We start from the raw sequence: 20,244 nt of genomic DNA on the forward strand, positions 1-20,244 counted from the left end.
ATGACCTAAATTTTTTAAAAACTACTTAGTGTCCAGCCCAGGGCATGGTGTTCCCTCCAGTAAATTCCTTGTCTACCCCTGACTCCTTTCCTTGAGGGCCCAGCTTATGTTTGTCCTCTCAGTGGAATCTTCTAGGTCCCTGAGCTGAGTCTGAAGTACTTCCTTCCTCCACCATGCTCCCTCGGCACAATGTCAATGTCTAGTGACATTTAGTAGACTGTCAGCTTGTTTTCTTCCCAGCTGAACTGTGTCTTGGGGATTGAGTCAGGTCTCCATAATCACAGCATTTATATTCATAATTCTAGATTGTTACAAAGTAGCTTTGGGGAATTTTAAAAATTAAATTGTTCTTGCTGCTGCCTTCCTTCTCTGAAATGACTGCTCTGGTGAATTAATCTGCTGCATCTCAGCTAAACCAAAGGCTGAGAAAATCTAGGCAATGGGCCACCTGCACATATCTCACCATTGTTTCTCCAGGTGCAGTTAGAGCGGATCCGGCAAGCAGACTCCTTGGAGAGAATCCGGGCAATTCTGAATGATACCAAACTGACAGACATTAACCAGCTCCCTGAGACATGACACCCTGACAGCAGGATTCTAGTCTGCACTTTGGGGTTTTTAACTCATCTTTAGATCAACATTAATTATTATTTAACTCTTAACTGAAGAAGCCGAAGTCACAACAAAAGGACGATTGGAGAAATGCTTATTTCTGGTGAGAGAAGACTGTGCAGCACAGGGACAGCCAACAGACCTTTCCAATGAACACTAACCAGACTCCGGGCTTGATTCCAACAGGTGTGGGATCAGATTTGGTGATGGAAAAGGGCTGTATCTTTGCCTGATTTCTCCAACATAAAATTTTCAAACACATTTTCTTACCCTAAAGCAACTTCCCAGTAGTGTTGGAATTACATTTTCTGTTCATAGTGAGAGAATTTCTTTTTCTGTTGTCTAGAGAGCTCATCAGTAACAGTATTCAGATAGCAGACAGAGGTGTAGTATGCTGTATGAATATTTTATATTAAAATATGAAGTTTGAGAGCAGGCCATTGGCTACTGACTGTATTTCCCTCATTCAGTACATTTTCTTCTTTTTACCATTTTATCTTATATTGGAGGATTTTTAAATGCTACTGAAACTTGCCTAAGAACTTTAAGATTGTGGCAAACCAAACCAGTTCAAGTAAAGAATTAGGAGGATTTGAAAACTTGGCTGAGGTTATATATGGATTATATATATGTATGTATATATACATATATATATGTATGTATTGGAAGTTGAGTTTAAAGGAAAAGCACAAGAAACTATTTGGAAGCACTTTTTCTGCATACCTGGAAGATCTTCGTGGGCCCCATAGGTGCCGGGGTTGAACTGGCACCAGACTTTTGATGTTTTGGCCTAGTTATTGGATCAGTGAAAAAATAATAAACTATACCTGACATCATCTATCATATATTTATAAATCTACTTATTTTCAACTTGAGTCAGTGGGCTTAAATACTATTTGTTTTAAAAGTGTCAAATATAGAAAAGTAATGAGGTTTGGCAGATACTTACTTGATATTTTCTTTTACAATTTTGATCTGGAGTCTTAAGTGACAATGCTCACAGTGAAATTGGGGGGAAATCCATTTAGTGTATCAATCAGTTTGGAAATCTGCTCTGTCATTTTCCAAGAGTGAGTTTCTTGTGTGAAGAAAACCTTGGTGGAACAAGTTGTTTTTGCCATAGCTTCATGAAGTGTTGCAGAAACAGTAAATTTGTGTCATGCTCACTGTTCACCTGCTACAGTACTGCCCCAAGAGCAGCTAGTGGAAGGCTCTGTTTAATTCACCATGTACAACATTCAAAAGGAAAAATGTTTTAAGTACTTTTTTTTAATTGATGTTGAATAGCAGAGGGACACCTGAAGGAACCTTATAGGAATTAGTGAACTTTGTTATAAATGAAGTCAGTATGGATTTGTCCTAAAGATCTTTCTTCCACAGGATAAATGATAAGGACTACATTACATCATCCCATGGATTATTTTTGTAGTCTTGCATTCATGATTATGAATTTAAAAGTAAATACTAATTATGAAAGTAGTGCTAAAGGCTTGTCATGCATGAAGCATTATAACTGATTGAAGTCCTTTTGTATAAAGTCTACTTGGTTTAAAGGAAACATGTCCTTTTTGAGTTACAGGGAATTTTGTTAGTTACAGAATATGATTTACAGTTAAGACTAGTTCCTTGCATAGGCCCTAAGCTTATTTAGCACTATAAATCATGAGGAGTAATTCGTAATCTTTCTGAACCATTGTTTCCAGTTAACTGCTGAGACTGAGCACCTTTTTTTTTTCCCCAGAAGATGGGTATTGGGGCAATAAAATCATGATTAGGGAACTCTTCATGGTCTGTACTATGGCAGATGCAAACTGTTGGAATCCACTAAATTGAGAAAAATATCCTAGAAAAACCCAAACTGAGACTGCATTTTAACAGTCTGGTATGAAACAAACTGCTGTGATACTCTCCAGGTAGGATAATTCTTTAAGTGGGATTTTCTGAATAAATGAAATCTGATTTAAGAAGGTGAAATTTATCCCTTCTAAGGAAAAGATCAGTTGGGTTTCACAAGTGTTCCTGTGCTTGTATTCAGTCTGTGTACATCTGTTCTCTCGCATGTCTAACCCAATTTACCTCTTACCTGAAATGTACCTTACAATGTGGTTTTTAATTGGCAGTCACTTGGCCATTTCTAGGCAGGTATGGTTATTACCTTTCAGAACTCATATTGGCAGATACAAAAAGATGTAAAGCTGAGACAAAACCATATACTGCCTACCAAGCTATTTCTTTCTTTCCTTAAGGTGCTAACACTTGCACCTTGTACCTACTCAGTCGAGACACAGCACAGCCAAACTCAGCTCTGAAAGGTAATAGTGCCTGTGAGAAGTGAGCAGAGGTGGCCTTGGCAATTGTGGATCTTTAGCTCTGCTCTGAGCAGATTGCAGGTGTAACTGTTGCTAACTGTACTGAAGGTGTTTCCTTAAGAAGAAGTGTTCAAATTAAAAAAAGCTGCTGCCCAGTAGACTGTGTGGCCTTTTCCTTTGAATTCTAGTGTTGTGATGCTACTTTAAAATGCAGCTCTTATTCTGGCTTCAATAGAGAGAAAGTTCAGTAGGGTCAAGGAGACTTGGAAGTGTACAGCTGAAAGCCTGTGTCTCAGGGTGGTTTTGTTTCTGAAAATGATACCGGGCCCTTGTTGCATACGATCACTGAGTTTAGTTATAAAGCACATTCCAATTTTTAAATATATTTATTCAATAATTATAAAACAAATATTAAAAATGATAAACCACACCAAATGCATCCAAAAAAATGCTTCTTTATAAATTAGTGCTGTTTGGTTTACAGTATGGGTTTGAATCTTCAGTTTTGTTAATTTCAGTTGTGAATCTAATCCTGGTGTCAGAAGTTTACATGATTTCGGATATCATTGATTTGCTTCACCATTTCCCTTATGTGTTCACCCCTGTAAAATCATAAAGTCACTCATTTTTAGAGATGAATGTCATTAGTACAGAATCTTAAGAACTGAAGCGAGTAATGCTGAATTATCTAAGAACTTCTTTGCTTAAATTAACAACTTAAGGTTCCAGATGGATAGTAGGTATTTACTCATTTAAGGCGGCAAACTGGTTCAACTACTGGAATTTATTTTTTGTGGCTAAGTACTGGGGATAGAACCCAGGACCTTGTGTATGCTACTTGATTGCTCTACCACTGAACTGTATACCTCCAGCCCCAGGATTTTTTTTTTAAATGTTTATTTTTTAGTTGAAGGTGGACACATGATATCTTTATTTCATTTTTATGTGGTGCTGAGGATAGAACCCAGTGCCTCACACATGCTAGGCGAGCATTCTACCATTGAGCAACAACCCCAGTCCCCTAGGAAATATTTTTGAACATAGTCTTTCTCTGGGAAAATACTTTTGACCACGCAACAAAATCACATTATAGAAAAGCCATCATATTCCATCCTCTCACCATACTCATTGCTTAAGTGCCTATCCTAGTAATTAGTGATGTGCAGACACTAAAACTTGGGAATCTTTACCTGGGAAGACAGAGATAGACTTTGGCATACTCCAGAGAAAAAAAAACTATTTTCACAACAATAGCAAGTTTATAAGCATTTACTTACTCCTCCTTCAGAATGGACTGGATGCATTTCCGCTGGTAGGCACTGAGGGTGATGCTTGGTTTTTGAGGACTTGGCACTTTTTCCATCTTTCGCTGTTGATAGTCTTTTTTCATAGTAACCTTAAGTAATCAAACAGAACATGAATATTTTAGTATGCTTTGCCACACGTTTTTACATGTTTTAATCTGTTCTTGTTATATTTTATGAAATTATTTTCTGTAGCATAATGCTTAAAAAATAAGACTGAATTTAACCACCTTGTACCCATTCCTACCTGTTTGATGGCATTGCCCAAATGTCGAAGTTGATCCGGTATCAGCTGTAATTCTTTCTTCATGTCTCTCTCACTATCAGAGAGAACTGGGAGCTGAGTGTGAAAACTGTGAAGTACTTTTTTCATCCTTTAGATAAGGTAAGCAAATATCTCAGCTTAAGATCTCCGCTAATTATGAGAAATATAATCACAATAAAGCTTGTAATTCAAGACTCTGGTATCTGGGGAGGAGGTCTCCACAGGATAGATTAGGGGAAAGTGACATATCTTTCCTAACATACACTTCAGAGGAGAAACAGGGATCCATTCAATTCTATAGGTATGTGAGCAACTGCTAAGGTCTATTTTCTTCATAATACTATTAGTACTTAATAAGGTTGCTAGTATCTGAGTAGGGAACTGAAATTTACACAGCCCACTGACCTGTTCATGATATCTTCTTGTTTCTCCTTGGCTTCCTCATATTTGTCAGCTAAGCGCTCAGCCATTTCCCGTAGACTCTTCCTGATGGCATAAGAAACAAAAGACTCTTGGGGTTCACTGATGTGTTCAACATCTTGAGGTGAGATTCAGTCCCCTACATTACTGTTTCATTCTCCCTAGTTTTGACACTTACCTCTCCTCTCGACAATAATTGAGATCTTCTAGCTGTTTCTTTTTTTGGTCACATAATAATTTGACCCTTTAAGAAGGAAAATAAAGTTTAATCAGAAGCCAGGCCTGGGCTATTAATACAGCACCAGCTACCAACCAGGGACTAATGGTTGTGAACATAAGACATCCTACCTCCGCTGAATCTCTTCCTTTGCCAGGTCCTGCTTAAGAATGTACTGTTCTCTGAACACCTGGGTGGCTCTGCTGATGAGCTGAAGGCATTCCTCAGGAGGAGGGGCCAAATCCTTTTCAGATGATCTTAAAATGAAAATTTCTATCATTTTCCTTAGCCAAGTAAGACTAGTGAAAACAGACTGAGTCAGCTGCTTTTTTCCTTTTTTGCACTTATTTATTTTAAAACAAGGTCTTGCTAAGTTGCTGAGGCTGGCTTCAAACTTATGATCCTCTTGCCTTAGTCTCCAAAGCCATTGGGATTATAGGCATCCACCCCCATGCCCAGCTTCCTTTTTCACTTTATCACTCTCAGGTGTCACTTCTCTTCCTCTACTCACTAACTGATGAGATATGCCCTGTGTCTCTTCCACCTCCACCACAGTAAAGCAGATATGAAATAGCTGAGGATGGAAAGGATGAACAATAATTTTGAAAAGAGAGAACAAAACCCATTCTTAAAATCTGGATGCCCAAGATCACATACTTGAGAAATGCTGGATTGGCAACACTACGTTGCAAAATGCTTCTAATATGCTTTTCAAAGGAATCTGGGGTCTCAGCCAGAATACGGAGAGGGGACTCTGTCATTTCAACATCTTCTCGGGTACACAGCAGAGGAGGAGAAGCTGGATGGACAGTACTTCTATAAAACAGATAAATGAAAGTCTACCAATGGAGTTATTTATTATATGAAAGCATAAACCAAACTTATCCAGAACTTGGAGAACATAAACAAAAAGTTGTTACTCAAAAGCACAAGAATGTATGTTTTCCACCTTGAAGAGATCATGTTCAGCAGTTGTCCCTTTATGCTGCCATGTGTGAAAGCATTTTGGACTCTACCAACAGATCCTTTCTGCAAAGGACTCAAGAACTTGTTTTATAAGCTAGAGCCACAAACAAGTCACTCCTTTCTTAGGTACAGACTTGATCAACACCAATTTAAGACAGATAACAACTATATGCCATATGCAGTTGTATATAACTTGATTCCTAAAAATTGTATGCCCTCAATCATAAATATTTGCAAAGGCAATTTTAGAAAGTGCTTGAAAGAGTATAAAATTTTGGCAACATGGTAACTAACTTACTTTGAAAATGACAATTTAAATTCACAAGGTTTGTTAAACAGTGACATTACTTTATAGATAATCTGTATTTTAGGGAGTTGGCAGAAACATGATTTGAAGGTATCCAGATAATTGAGTTTTTTCACCATTTAGGATTCATATCTTTACTCTGAAATTGGTGTGACTAGGTCCTATTTTACTAAAGGTATGTGGACTTTTGAAAAATATGCTGAGGCTGGGGCTGGGATTTGTGGCTCAGTGGTAGAGCGCTCGCCTAACATGCATGAGGCACTGGGTTCAATCCTCAGCACCACATAAATGTAAAATAAAGATATTGTGTCCACCTAAAACTAAAAAATAAATATTAAAAAGAAAGAAAGAAAAGCTTCCCAGGAGATATCAACATAAAAAAAAGAAAAATATGCTGAGGCAAACAGCAAATATTTTTCCAGTGATTTTATTTTGTTTAATCTTGCTAATTTTCAGTCTCTTTTAGTATAAGCAACACAAAATTTATATTTTTTCCCCATCTAAGTAGTATTAGCGTCATTTTTTTTTTAAATGTGGAAAACTTTTTTTTTTTTGGTACTGGGGATTGAACTTGGGGCACTTGACTATTGAGCCACACCCTCAGCCCTATTTTGTATTTTATTTAGAGACAGGGTCTCACCGAGTCACTTAGTGCCTCGCCATTGCTGAGGCTTAGCTTTGAATTCATAATCCTCCTGTCTCTGCCTCCCCAAGTTGCTGGGTTTACAGGCGTGCAATATCGGACCTGGCTCACAGAAGACCTTCTAAGGACAGTAAATGAATGCTAGTATTTTCTACATAAATCAGTATATAGAAGCACATGCTCCGAACTGACACCAAGAGACTAGGCTTTAACATTCAGAACTGACTTTTGATTTTGATATTCCTACTCCTGCATTTATAAAACTCAGAATGACCTTCCAAAGCTGTTGGAAAAGGAAAATGGTAATTACAGCTTAATATCTGAGTTTCTTAAAAAGCAACAAGGACTGCTGAGTTTGGCTTTATACCACCTTTCTTCTAGAGTTTACACACTCCCTGATGAGGCTGGTAGAGAAGAAATTAAGACTGAATATGAACTTTAGAATCAATCAGACCTAAATCCCAGTTGTCTTTTCCTTGACTTCTGCATTGGCTTAAACTCTCAAGTCTGTTTCCTCTTCTGTAAGATGGGGAACAGTGTTCTTTTTGAAGGCTACTCTGATAATTCTAGGAGGTAATGCAGGAACATGGCTTACTTCTGGGCCTGGCACATACAGCTTGATGACTATTAAATCTAGTTCATATTAATAATGGAATTCATTATTAACTTTAGTATTTTTTCCCACACTTTAAGGAAAAGCTCTCAATTTTCAGCTATTTGATGGAGGTACCAGAAACCATGTCTAAAATGAACACTTCCAGACACAGCAGGGAAAACGGACATATCCACCCTTTCAACCCTCAAGCCAGAAGCTAAAACAAATTGTAATATGTCAGGTGTGGTGGCGAACTCCTGTAATCCCAGGAACTTGGGAGACTAAGGCAGGAGGACTACAAGTTCAAGGCCAGCCTCGGCAACTTAGGCTCTAAGCAACTTGGTGAGATCTTGTCTTAAAAATAAGAAGGCTGGGATGTGGCTTAGTGGTAAATTGCCTCTGGGTTCAATTCTTAGTACCAAAAATTAAAAAAAAAAAAAAATTATGTATAAGTTTGAACCAGTTACTATGTAGAAAATATAAAAAGGACATACAATAAAGGCCTTGTAAGGCACTCGTAGGTACTGGTGATGCAGATCATTGTGGGCCCAAGAATATCAGGGACAATCCAGAATCCTCGAATTGGAGCTGGCTGCCTGGAGGAAAAAATTCAGTTAAGTTACAAAGTGGCAGATGCAATCATACTAAGAACAAAGACATACCCCAATGATACCAAGAACAAAGAACGTAACCAGCCTGTGGCCTTTTCAGGCCTAGGCTGATAGTTACCTGGGATATGCTATCAGTGCCATAATCTCAAAAGTGGTGATATGGAAGCCTGTAATAAACCTCTGATCAGTCTAAACCAAATTGCCACTTATCAGTCTAAGAGGCCATTTACCAAGTCCCTCAGGAACCTACAGGCTCACAGGGTTTATGATAATCTCAGAGGTCACAGTACACTCAAGTTCACTCTTTATGTATCAGCTCACACGTAAACACCAGCTATATATGTGTGTCTCATCTAGTGCCTAACAGATTCAATGAACTTTAGGGTATATCTCACATTACACATTCAGTGAAGCCAACATCTATCATAGGACTTCATTTAGTGCACCTAGCATACACCTCCCTCTAACTTCCTTCCTACTTCACCTAAAGAAACTGCAAACTGTGGCTCTCAAATGGGAACTATCCCTGCCAACACACTCTATAACTGGCCCCCATGAAATCCCACCCTCAGGCCACAGCACGTTTTTGTCCCTGAACATTTGTGCCATTTTCTCTCTCATCTGAAAATTACACACTGACCAATTCTCCCTTTCCTCCTTTAGAATAGCAGTCTCTAGACAGTAATAAACAACACATTTCCTATCCTCTTTCTAAAGGGGAGGGAATCTAGGAAATTCTAGAATTTTACTTTTGTTATCAGTGTGAAGCCCACATTGAGAGAGTGCTTACATATTATATGACCAGTACCCAGGTCAGCCTCAGTCCTATGGTTCTTTGTATTGCCAAGTCTATGATCACTGCTCACCAGTTCCTTGCTGCCTTCTCTTAGAAACAGCTCCTCCCTGGTATCCTTGACATCCTTCCCTTCAGGTTCTCCTTCAGTGTCTCTGGCAGCCCTTTATTCACGTTTCCTTCCAGGGCTGGGCTCCTGTCTCTACCCACTGCTCATACTTTAAGATCACTTCACGCAGATCTCCTCCACTCGTCTCAGGCCCTTTACTGGGTAACCTTACATTGGAGCCAGAATCATCGCTCCAATGCTGACAATTCCCCATCTCTAGTGTCCTATACAAGATCACTCCAAACTTCAGACCTATTATCTCCAACTGCTAGTAGGCTCTTCCACCTGGATGGCCTACAGAGAACATAAAACTCTAGATGCCTGCGTAATTCATCTTCCGTCTTCCCAAATTCACTCATTATGTCTCCAATTGTCTGAAAAGTATCACATTTATCCTTAGAAGAAACTTTGGAATCATTCTAGACACCTCCCTTTTCTCTTATTCATCAAATATTTACTGAGTGGCACTCTGGTACACAGGGTAAACAAAAGACCAACAGAATATACTAAGAATAAGAAACTGCTTTCTTCAAACATATTGCAGTAGTGGTGACAGACATTAAGCAAACACAAGTTACAATACAAGAATATAATATGATAAAAAGAACAGGAGGTCCTCTGAAGGAATCAATCAAGGAAGTCCTCTGAAGAAATGTCAGATTAGCAAGAAGAGTAAGTGTCATGTGGGTGGTACAACCTTTAATCCTAGCTACTTGAGAGGCTGAAGCAAGAGGCTCACTTGAGCCCAGGCATGTGAGGCCAGTCTACAATATAGCAAGACCCTGTCTCAAAAACAAGAGTAAGAGTTAACCAAGAGGATAGTAAGCTAGGGTCAGGACTGGGACAGAGAAAATAACATGTGGAATGGCCTTGAAACAGGAGAAAGGTTTAACATGATACTCTTGGGGTGAAGTATTCTAAGTATGTATGTACTTGAATTACTGAAATGAACTAGTATTATCATTGTATACATGGGAGAGATGAGCTTTACCTGCATGGCAGTGGCTTTGTACAAAGGATATGTTCTACAAAACATTTCTGTTCTGTAGCAAGTTCTTGTAAACTATCCTTATCTTCTTCATCTATAAAGGAAAGCATATAAATTAATTGATGCTTAGACAAATCTCCATATTAAATGCAATTAAAAGTACTTTTCTCAAACCATTCCTTCTAAAGGATTATTCCCTTCTAACAAATATCCTTACTTCAGGCGTCTAGATTTCTGCTGTGGAAAGGAAATTAAGGTTTTTCTTGGTCAGGTTGTAAATGGAGAAACATTTCACTGAGAATAATCTCAGGAATAATTCCCTTCCACAGTCTTCCTTTTCAACACTAATTTTTTTTTTTTTTTTAATAATACCCTTTGGGCCACCAAACTCTCCCATTCTGAAGTGTACAATCCAGTGGGTTTTACTATATTAATAGAATTGGATAGCCATCACTACAATTAATTTACAATAATTTCATTTCTCTAAAAGAAACCCCCAGACCTATTAATGATCACTCTCAGTTTCTACCAACTTTCTCAGAGCTAGGCAACCACTCATCTTTCTGCCTCTGTGGATTTGTCTATACTGGACTTTTCATATAGATGGTATCATAAAATTCATAGTTTAATTGACTTCTTTCACTTAGCATGTTTTCAAGTTATCCATGTTCACCCATATTGGAACATGTTATTAGTACTACATTCCTTCTTATGTCTGAATAATATTTCATTGTGTGGATGGATAGACCCATTTTTAATAATCTATCAGTTGATACACACTTATGTGGCTACGATGAATAATGTTGCTATGACCACCTGTATACAAGTATTTGTGTGGACATGTTTTCATTTCTCTTTAAGTATATACACAGGGGAATTGCTGGATATATTGTAACTATGTTTAATCTTTTCCAGAACTGCCAAGCTGTTTTTCAACCACTGCACCTTTTACATTCTCATTAAGCAATCTGTTAGAGTCCCCATTCTTCCACAGCCTCATCAATACTTGCAATTGTCCATTTTTTTTCCTTTTGGCCATCTCAGTAGATATTCAATGATATTTTATTGTGGTTTTGTAATATTACATTTCCATAACGACTAAGGATGTTGTAAAAAATTTTCTGTTATTTATATATCATTGAAGGAACAATACGTATGCAAATCTTCTGCATTCCCCACCACCCTGCACCCTTTTGTGGTTCTGGGGATGGAACCTGGGATCTCTTGCATGCTAGATAAGCACTATACCAATGAGCTACACTCCCAGCCCCACTTTACCCATTATTAGGTTGGACAAGTCATTTTATATTATTGAATTCTAAGAGTTCTCTGTTCTAGTAAGTCCATTATCAAATATATCATTTACAAATATTTTCCCCGTTCTGTGGATTTTCATTTTTGTGACAGTGTCCTTTAATAATAAAGTTTTAAATTTTAATGTAAACAAGTTATCTATTCTTTCTCTAATTGTGCTTTTGATGACAAAGATTTATGCCTCTTCTAAAAACTTTATTGTGGTAGGTCTTTCATTTGGGTCTGATCCAATTTGAGTTCATTTCCACAAATGGTTTTATAAAGCAGGAGTCCAAGGTAATTTTTTTTTTGTATGCAGATACTCATTTGTGCCAGCATCACTTGTTGAAAAGACTATTCTGTCTCCACTGAATCGTTCTGGCATCAATGAAACCAAATGACTGTAGATATAAGGTTTATTCCTACATTCCCAATTTCTATTTCATTGACCTGTTTTTGTATCCTTATGCCAATATCGTACTGTTTTGATTACTATGGTTTTGTGTGAAGTTTTGAAATTGCAAAGTGTGGACTTGCCAATTTTGTTTTTCAAGACTGTTTTGGATATTCCAGTCTACCTGCATTTCCATATGAATTTTTAGGGTAATCTTGTCAATTTCTGCAAAGAAGTCAGCTACAACTTTGAGAAGGATTGCACTTAATTTTTAGATCAACTTAGGAAGTACTGCCATTTAACAACATTAAGTTCTCTGATCCATGAATATGGGATGTTTTTCATTCATTTAGGTTTTATTTTCTTTCGTCGTCTGGTAGTATTAACTGTATATCCTGTGTCTGGCACAGTGATGCACACCTGTAATCCCAGCAGCCTGGCAGCCTGAGGCAGGAGGATCAAAAGTTCAAAGCCAGCCTAAGCAATTTAGTAAGGCTAGGGCCTTACTAAGTTAACAAGACCCTGTCTCAAAAAATAAAAAGGACTGGGGATGTAAAGCACCCCTGGGTTCATTCCCCAGGTCCAAAAGACAGAGAGAAAAAAAGTATATTCATCACTTCTTTTGTTAAATTCATATTTTATTCATTTTGATTCCAGTATAAACAGAAATGTTTTCTTAGCTTTTATATTGTTCATTGATAGTGCACAGAAATGAAACTGCTATTTATACACTGGTCTTATATCTTACAAATTTGAACATAATTACTAGTTCAAATAGTTTTTTGGCAGATTCCCTAGAATTTTCTATATATAAGGTCATGGTATCTAAGAAGAGAGTTTATTTTTTCCTTTCTAGTCTGGATATCTTTTATTACCTTTTCTCAGCTAACTTCCTAAGACTTCTGTTACAATGCTGAAGTGGTATGAAGAGATAGCTCTGTTTTGCTCCTTACGGGGAAAGAACATGTTTACAATTAAATTGGTCACTGACTTGGGGTGATTACCAAGCAAAGCCTTGAAGTACATGCAGGCTAGTGGTTTCTTCTTGCTATTAGTACAATACAAGGAAAGATAAAATCAAGGGAAGAAGTTAATAAAATGGAACAAGGACCTGATGACATGAGAAATTCTCAGTCTATCTGGATGGCAAAAGATGATAAAGAGATTCACTGTCAGAAAATCATGCAATAGACAAAAGCCTGAGTGTGGCTGTACTACTTTATTAAATACCCCATGAAGGTCAGAATATTTAGTCACACAGAATAGAGATTGCAAGTGTGACTTATTCAGCCCTCACATCAGAAATCCAGAAGTAGAGTTGGGATTATCTAGGAAGGATCTGTGGTGGATAAACCACTTACCTACTGAAATTAATCTCTATGATATACACACGAAATCCAAAAGTTTCCTGAGAATTTTATAACAGCTAGAACAGTGCTGGTTTAAACTAAAAAGACTAGAAAGAAGATGAGAGAAGGCAGTTCTACCCTAAAATTCTACAGGTAAGAAACAAGCTGATGAAACTATATAGCTACAAACAAATGCTACCATCCCTAAAAGACGCAGGACAAGTCAACTTGAGGATTATCCCCAGGACTTCAAATCTATGAGTATTGGGATTTGGAAACTGCTTCATCCTGTAACAATTTCTTCCCTTTTGAATTGAAATGTCTGCAAATGATATCCTTCGCCGCTCCTGCCACTGTGTTCTGGGAACTAGTAAGTTGTTGTGTTTCATGGTCCATAAATAGAAAAACTTCATCCATAGTTGATTTAAATGATGAGATATGGGACTTTTTAAAAACTCATGAGATTTGGATGAGATGTTGAACTAGTGTTGCTGTTGTATTGAGATTTTTGAGAATGTTAAGGTGAATATATTTTGCATTTGAGTCAGATGTGAATCCTGGAGGTAGACAAGGAATGGACTGTAGTACACAGAATAATGGATTCTCAAAAGATGTCCACATCTCAATCACTAGAAACTGACTATATAGCAAAGGGGAATTAAGATCACAATTAAGATCATGCAGAACTTCTAACCTACAAAACTGTAGTAAAGTTGTGGTATTTTAAGCCAGTTTTTGTGAATTATTATAGCAGCAGTAGAAAGCTATATAGAAAGCATTATTCTGTCAGCTACGGATTCTTTGGAGATGCTCTTTATCGGTCTGAATAAGTTCCTTTCTATTACTAGTTTGTTGACTGCTTTTTAACATGAAAACTGTTGGATTTTCTTAAATGCTTTTTCTGCATCTATAGAGATGATCACATGGTTTTTGACCCTTATTCTATTCACATGTACACTACATGATTTTCAGATGTTAAACTAACCATGTATTCCAGGGATAAATCCCACTTGGTTGGGGTGTACAATCCTTTTTACATGTTACTGGATTTTGGTTTGCTAGTATTTTGTTGAGGATTTTTTGTCTACATTCATAAGAGATATCTGTCCATTGTTTTGTTTCCTTGGATGTCTTAGTCTGGTTTTAGTACAAATGTCATCCTGACCTCACAGAATGAGTTAAGAAGTGTTCCCTTCTCATCTACTTTTTTGGAGAAGCTTGTAAAGAATTCTTTAAAAGTAAAGCCAACTAATCCTAGAATTTCTTTTTGAATAGTGTTTTTTGTTTCTTAATTATTTTCCCTATCAATTTCTTGTTATAGATCTATTCAGTTTTTAAATTTTGTCTTGAGTCAATTTTGGTAGTTTCTTTCTTTCTTGAAATGTGTCCATTCCACCTAGATTATCTAACTGGCATATACTTTTTCACAGTACCCTTTCCCTTTTTTCCTTCTGTAAGCTTGGTAGTAATATTCCTTTTTTTGTACCAGATTGTTATAATTTTGGTTTTTCTGTTCTAGTTTTTGGTACTCTAACTAAAGATCTGTCTTTTTTTTTTTTTTTTTTTTTTTTTTTTTTAGTACCAGGGATTGAACCCAGGGGCACTTAACCACGAGCAACCACCCCAGCCCTTTTTATTTTTTATTTTGAGACAAGGTGTCACTAAGTTGCTTAGGGCCTCAGTAAATTGCTGAGGCTGGCTTTGAACTTGTGATCCTCCTGCCTCACCTTCCAGAGCTGCCAGGATTACAAGCATGTGTTTTCATGCCTGGCAAGGTTTGTCAATTTTGCTGAACTTTCTAGAGAACAAACCTTTTACCAATTTTCTATTGTTTCCCTGTACCAAACTACTTGTTTGACAGAACATCTAAAACCTACTGAAAAACACATAAAGTTAGTAAACTCACCTGATCCAAGAAACTTATGAAGTTTATGAATCCAGGTTAACCCAACACTATGTACACCAGCTTCATGAGTACAGTGATATCTTGACGGACACTTGGGGTCTGCAAATAGACTCATTAATGACATAAAGGTATCCATTAGAAAACTGAAATAATTTACCTTAGTAGTCTACAAATACATTTGTTGATGGAAGTCTGTAGGAATTTCATACTGTGGCACCACATCAAGGAGTTTGAAATTTTTAACTTTTAAGTTCAATTTTCAAATATATTTTAAGTAAAAAGTCCAATAAAATTCAAATGTTAATTTTCTAGAAAACAACAAAGTGGAATCCACCAAAGCATGAAAACTTGCTGTCAGGTAACTCATTATGCCTTTTGGTCTATGTATACATTTATTTAAAGTTCTTCAAGATAAATGGTGATTAAGAATGATAGCTCTGTAGAAAACTTATGCTTCACATCTGCTTAGATGAACTAGTTGAAGTAAGTGCACTCCTACAGCACAGGTACTACACTGACTCCAGCATAACCCCTCAGTGAACATTCTGTCATAAGTAATAAGTTAGGCATCAAATGAGAAGTGAAGTTTTGTATTTTCATAATGTTGATTTACAGATAGGTCCAAAGTTTATGACACTAAGAAATGGGAGCAACTGTTAATTAAGATAATGTAACTGGCTTTGAACCAAAATTTTCTGTACTGCCTTTGAGTCTAGTAACAATTAGGACAATCCTGAGGGTTGGAGTTGTAGCTCAGTGGTAGAGCACTTGCCTAGCACATGTGAGGGCCTGGGTTTCATCCTCAGGACCAAATAAAGATAAATAAATAAAATAAAAGTATTGTGTCCATCTACAACTAAAAAAAAAGTTAAAGATGAGCTCCTGAATATATTATTATTTGTAAATATTTATCTCTGTGGTTAAGAATTTTAAAATATTGAAATAACAATATATACAAATAATGTACATAGTAAATTTATTTTTTCATGTACCAGGGATTGAACTCAGGAGCACTAAGCCACATCCCCAGCCCTATTTTGTATTTTATTTAGAAACAGGGTCTGAGTTGCTTAGCACTTTGCTTTTGCTGAGGCTGTCTTTGAACTCAGGATCCTCCTGTTTCAGCCTCCCCAACTCGGGTTTATAGGTGTGTGCCACAGCGCCCAGCTTGTACATAGTAAATTGGATAAGATGGCAATAATAATCCATAAGCATCTAAATTAAAATTTCCTACTAACAGCATACTTCCTTAATGTTAAATTTACAATAAGTTAATGTTATATTATCTTTATGTTTTATATACTGGAGTTCTGCATAACACTTTTTTCTCTTTCCACATTTTTTTATTGGTGCATTATAGTTGTACATGATGGAGGGATTTGTTATTACATATTTGTACATGCACACAATTATTTGGCCAGTATTGTTCCCTAGCACTCTACCACTGACCACGAAATCTACTTTTTATAGGTGCAGGAAAAAGTCACTATTGTACATCTGAGTGAATTCATACTGAGGAACACTATCTTAAAACTTGAGAATCATTTGTTTAATATTCACTGGAGAGAAAGAGTACTGTGTAGTGACTAAAAGGCAAAAAAGAACCCAGTTAACTTTTTAATTTTTTTAATTTTTAGGTGTAGATGGACACAACACAATGCCTTTATTTTTACATGGTGCTGAGAATCGAACCTGGGTCCCGCCCGTGCTAGACGAGCGCTCTATCGCTGAGCCAGAATCCCCAGCCCCCCCAGTTAACTTTTTTAAAGGCTGGAACCACAAAACAAATAAATTACCTGTGAACAGGCTGTGACTACTTAGTATAAATATATATGATGGAATAAAAGAACTACATTTAATGAATTCCTTACCTTTGTGAAGTTTAATTGGACATGAAAAGTCAGAATCAAAGGGATCATCCTCTCCAGATGCCAATTTCAGGGCGAGTTCCAGTTCAACACATTCAAACACATACAGAGAAGGAATGAAGTCAGCCTTGGAATCCCAGGACTTTTCTGACTGTAAAAGAAGTACTATAATTTTGATACTGCATATTCATTTGAAAATAATCACAATTAAAAACAGGAGAAAAAACGCTGGATCAAACAATGCTCTCAAATTCTTCTTAATTCCATCCCCTTTCTTAAGAATGTGTTGATCTTGAGAGAGAGGAAAAATGTATCCTTCTTTAGAAAGATTATATGTTAATAAGTAAGTCTATAGAAAAGTCAGCTGAGTGATTCAAAGGTTCCTTTACTTGCTACCAGAGACTGCAGTACAGAGGTCAGAAAAATAAATAGGCAAATTGGTGGACCAACTAAATAGTGCAACCTAACTTCTATCTGTCTAGGTTTTTAATATGCTTCAATTATTTGTGTTTAATTTCCAAAGGACCAGATGTGTCAGATATAAGCTAAAATTCCTCATGTATTAAATATTCATATTGGGCCAAGAAGTATACCTGGTGTTAAAGATTTGAAATAGACCAATACTAGCCTGCACTTACTGTTTGGTCATCTTCCTCTTCCCCCTCTAGCACAACACAGTGATACAGCATTCCTGATTCAGTAGCAATCACTAAGATGTTGGGAACACAGGGTAAGCAGAGTATAGCACAAGCATCATAACCATAGTTATCTTCAGCAGCAGGATGCATGGGCAATGGACCCAACAGTTTTCCAATATTCCCAGGGCTAAAGAAAAAATAAAAACATGTTTAGGAAATGTTAAGAGAAGATAGATATGCCCATCCCCCTAAAACCATTCTTTGACTTGGTCTTCCTCCAGATATTATAAAAATCACCATATACAATATAATATATTCCCAATGTCTCCACTTTTTCACTTTCCCACTAACATTCCAACACTCTTGTGGTTCTCAACCAGAGTTGATTTTGCCCTTGAGGGGACACTGTTAATATCTGAAAGCACTTTGGATTGTCACAACAGGGGTCTGTGTGTGTAAAATTAGTATCTTGTGGGTAGAAGCCAGAGATGCTGCTAGACATTCCTCCACAGGTCAGCCCCTCACAACAAAAAATCATTCACTTCTTTCTTTTCTCCTGGTACTTGGAATTGAACCCAGGGGCACTCTATCACTGAGCTACATCCCAGGCTTTTTTGTTGTTGTTGTTTTGAGACTGGATCTTGCTAAGCTGCCTAAGCTAGGTCAAACTTGTACTCCTGCTCAGACTTTCTAAGTAGCTGGAATTATTGCTGTGTTATCACCACATCCCACAACCAAGAATTATACAGAACAAAATGCCAATAATGCAGAGATTGAAAGGTTTTACCCTAAGTTGCCTATGGTAGCCTTTTTACCAATCTATTGAAATTACTCTGGCAAAGATCATCCATGTGGTTCTCACTGTGAAATCCAAAAGGCTTAAGTGACGTTCTGCTACATTAACTTTGGTTAACAAGGACTGCTTCTTGACACCTTAACACTCTATAACAATTTTTTCTTTCTTTCTCTTTTCTTTTTCCTTTTTTTTTTTTTTTTTGCAGTATAAAGATAGAAGCCAAGGCCTTGTACATTGCTAGGTAAGCATTCTACCAATAACCTACACCCCTGACCCTCTAATTAAGCATTCTACCAATAACCTACACCCCTGACCCTCTAATGTCCTTTGCTAATTTCTTTCTTAAATACTGCTGTACTCCAGTGGTCTGCTGTTTTCAAAATACACATTTACATGGTAGCATATTAAATTGTGCCTGCTTTAACTACCCATATATTCTGACAACTCCCAAATCTTTTCTTCTGAGATGCAGCTACTCTTCAGAGCTCTGGATGCACGTTTTATTTAATTAGACAAACATATGTATTTAGTCCTGAATGGTACACCCAATAACTGATGACTGAGATGGGGAAGCAGACATTTAACCAGAATTATTACACCATGTAATAAGTGTGACCAAAAAAAAAAAAAAGGATGTACTGGGTACAATGGAACAACAAAAAGGTACAAAGACATGAGTCAGGTAAAAAGGTGTAAAAAATTGGAAACAAATTATCTTGGGGGGTAGCAGGGACATAGTTTATACAAAGTTCTGGAAACATGAAAGGCAAGGAACTAAGAGGGAGGAAACTTAGCTTACTATGATAGGAAGCAAAGTAAAAGCTCTAAAGCAACAGAAAAGTAGCTAGACAGATATCTAGAACTGATTTATGAAGCAGACAGATTTTATATTCAGAGTTATTCTGGGTGAGTATATCACTAGAAGTGTAAGTCAGGAGTGACAGAGCTTCATTTTATAAAGCTCATCTGGTAACACTGAGGAGGACAGGAAGGGTCCAAAATTGGATTAAAGGAAACTACTTAAGAGAATATGATCTGGGCAGAAGATAAACATCTGAAGCAGGAACAAAAGAATGGTGATAAGGATGTAAACATTCAAGAAACTTTTATCATAAAATCAATAAAATTTGGGACAATTATATGCAAGAGGATATAGATGACTACAAGTTTGGGACTAACACCACTAGGTAGATCATGATGTGGAAAAATTAAGGGGAAGAAGGGTAAGGATGATAATGTTACCACAAAATCTCCCCAAGATGGGGTGGGAGTGTAACTCAGTGGAAGAGTGCTTGCTAGGTGTATACAAGGCTCTGGGTTTACCTCTCCAGCACTACAAAAAAACAAAAACAACAACATAAAAAACCCTCCCAGGAAAAACATGTGTGAAAGGTAAAGAACATTTCTGCCAAGGGAATGTACTCAAGAGTAAATCTTCACCATTCTGCAACATCAAACTCTTTCATCTTTCTAATCTTCATCAGTTGGTGTACCCTCTTCTCTCTCCAGGAATCACTTCAGCTTCCAATTCCTTCTACTAAATCCTTCAAGTTCAAGCTTTAATATTACAATTTCCTCAAAGTCTTCTAAGATAATAGGACTAAGCATTTACTTCATCAGATGCTCGTAACAACCTGTGATGACCTAAGCACATTACACTGCACTTTACTACAGTTATTTAGTTGAATGCCCTTTTGTTAGACAAGGAACCACACAGTAAGGACCTTGCCTCCAAACTTGTATTTCCATAGTCTGCCACAAGGTGCACCCTGAATAAATATGTCAAGTTGATTGGTAAGTAAGTAAATAAACTAATGTTCAGCGCATGCCCATTTGCCTTTGGTTACAAACCTTGCCCAAA

General features: G+C 37.1%; 2 protein-coding genes across 5 annotated transcripts in view; one reads left to right on the forward strand and one right to left on the reverse strand.

Moving 5' to 3' along the window:
- RABEP1 (rabaptin, RAB GTPase binding effector protein 1) overlaps nt 1–3,079 on the forward strand; it is a 98,333-nt gene extending 95,254 nt beyond the window's left edge. For both annotated transcript variants that reach the window (XM_081269979.1, XM_081269980.1), the window contains one exon: nt 478–3,079. In XM_081269979.1, coding sequence (XP_081126105.1) covers nt 478–579 — 102 coding nt within the window. In that variant the 3' untranslated portion in view covers nt 580–3,079. The remainder of the gene's footprint in view (nt 1–477) is intronic.
- Nucleotides 3,080–3,360: 281 nt separating this feature from the next.
- Nucleotides 3,361–20,244, reverse strand: part of NUP88 (nucleoporin 88) — a 29,477-nt gene continuing 12,593 nt past the window's right edge. For 2 of the 3 annotated variants that reach the window (XM_081269982.1, XM_081269981.1), the window contains 12 exons: nt 17,588–17,774; nt 16,953–17,100; nt 15,082–15,180; nt 10,143–10,233; nt 8,133–8,234; nt 5,785–5,943; nt 5,259–5,384; nt 5,089–5,154; nt 4,896–4,976; nt 4,473–4,599; nt 4,199–4,317; nt 3,361–3,523 (listed from right to left, as the gene is read on the reverse strand). In XM_081269982.1, the coding sequence (XP_081126108.1) occupies nt 3,460–3,523; nt 4,199–4,317; nt 4,473–4,599; nt 4,896–4,976; nt 5,089–5,154; nt 5,259–5,384; nt 5,785–5,943; nt 8,133–8,234; nt 10,143–10,233; nt 15,082–15,180; nt 16,953–17,100; nt 17,588–17,774 (1,369 nt within the window). In that variant the 3' untranslated portion in view covers nt 3,361–3,459. Of the gene's footprint in view, nt 3,524–4,198; nt 4,318–4,472; nt 4,600–4,895; nt 4,977–5,088; nt 5,155–5,258; nt 5,427–5,784; nt 5,944–8,132; nt 8,235–10,142; nt 10,234–15,081; nt 15,181–16,952; nt 17,101–17,587; nt 17,775–20,244 lie in introns of all 3 variants that reach the window. The other variant, XM_081269983.1, reaches the window with a different exon arrangement.

This window comes from Spermophilus citellus, assembly GCF_964194105.1.
Source record: "Spermophilus citellus genome assembly, chromosome: 17".
Taxonomy (NCBI): domain Eukaryota; kingdom Metazoa; phylum Chordata; class Mammalia; order Rodentia; family Sciuridae; genus Spermophilus; species Spermophilus citellus.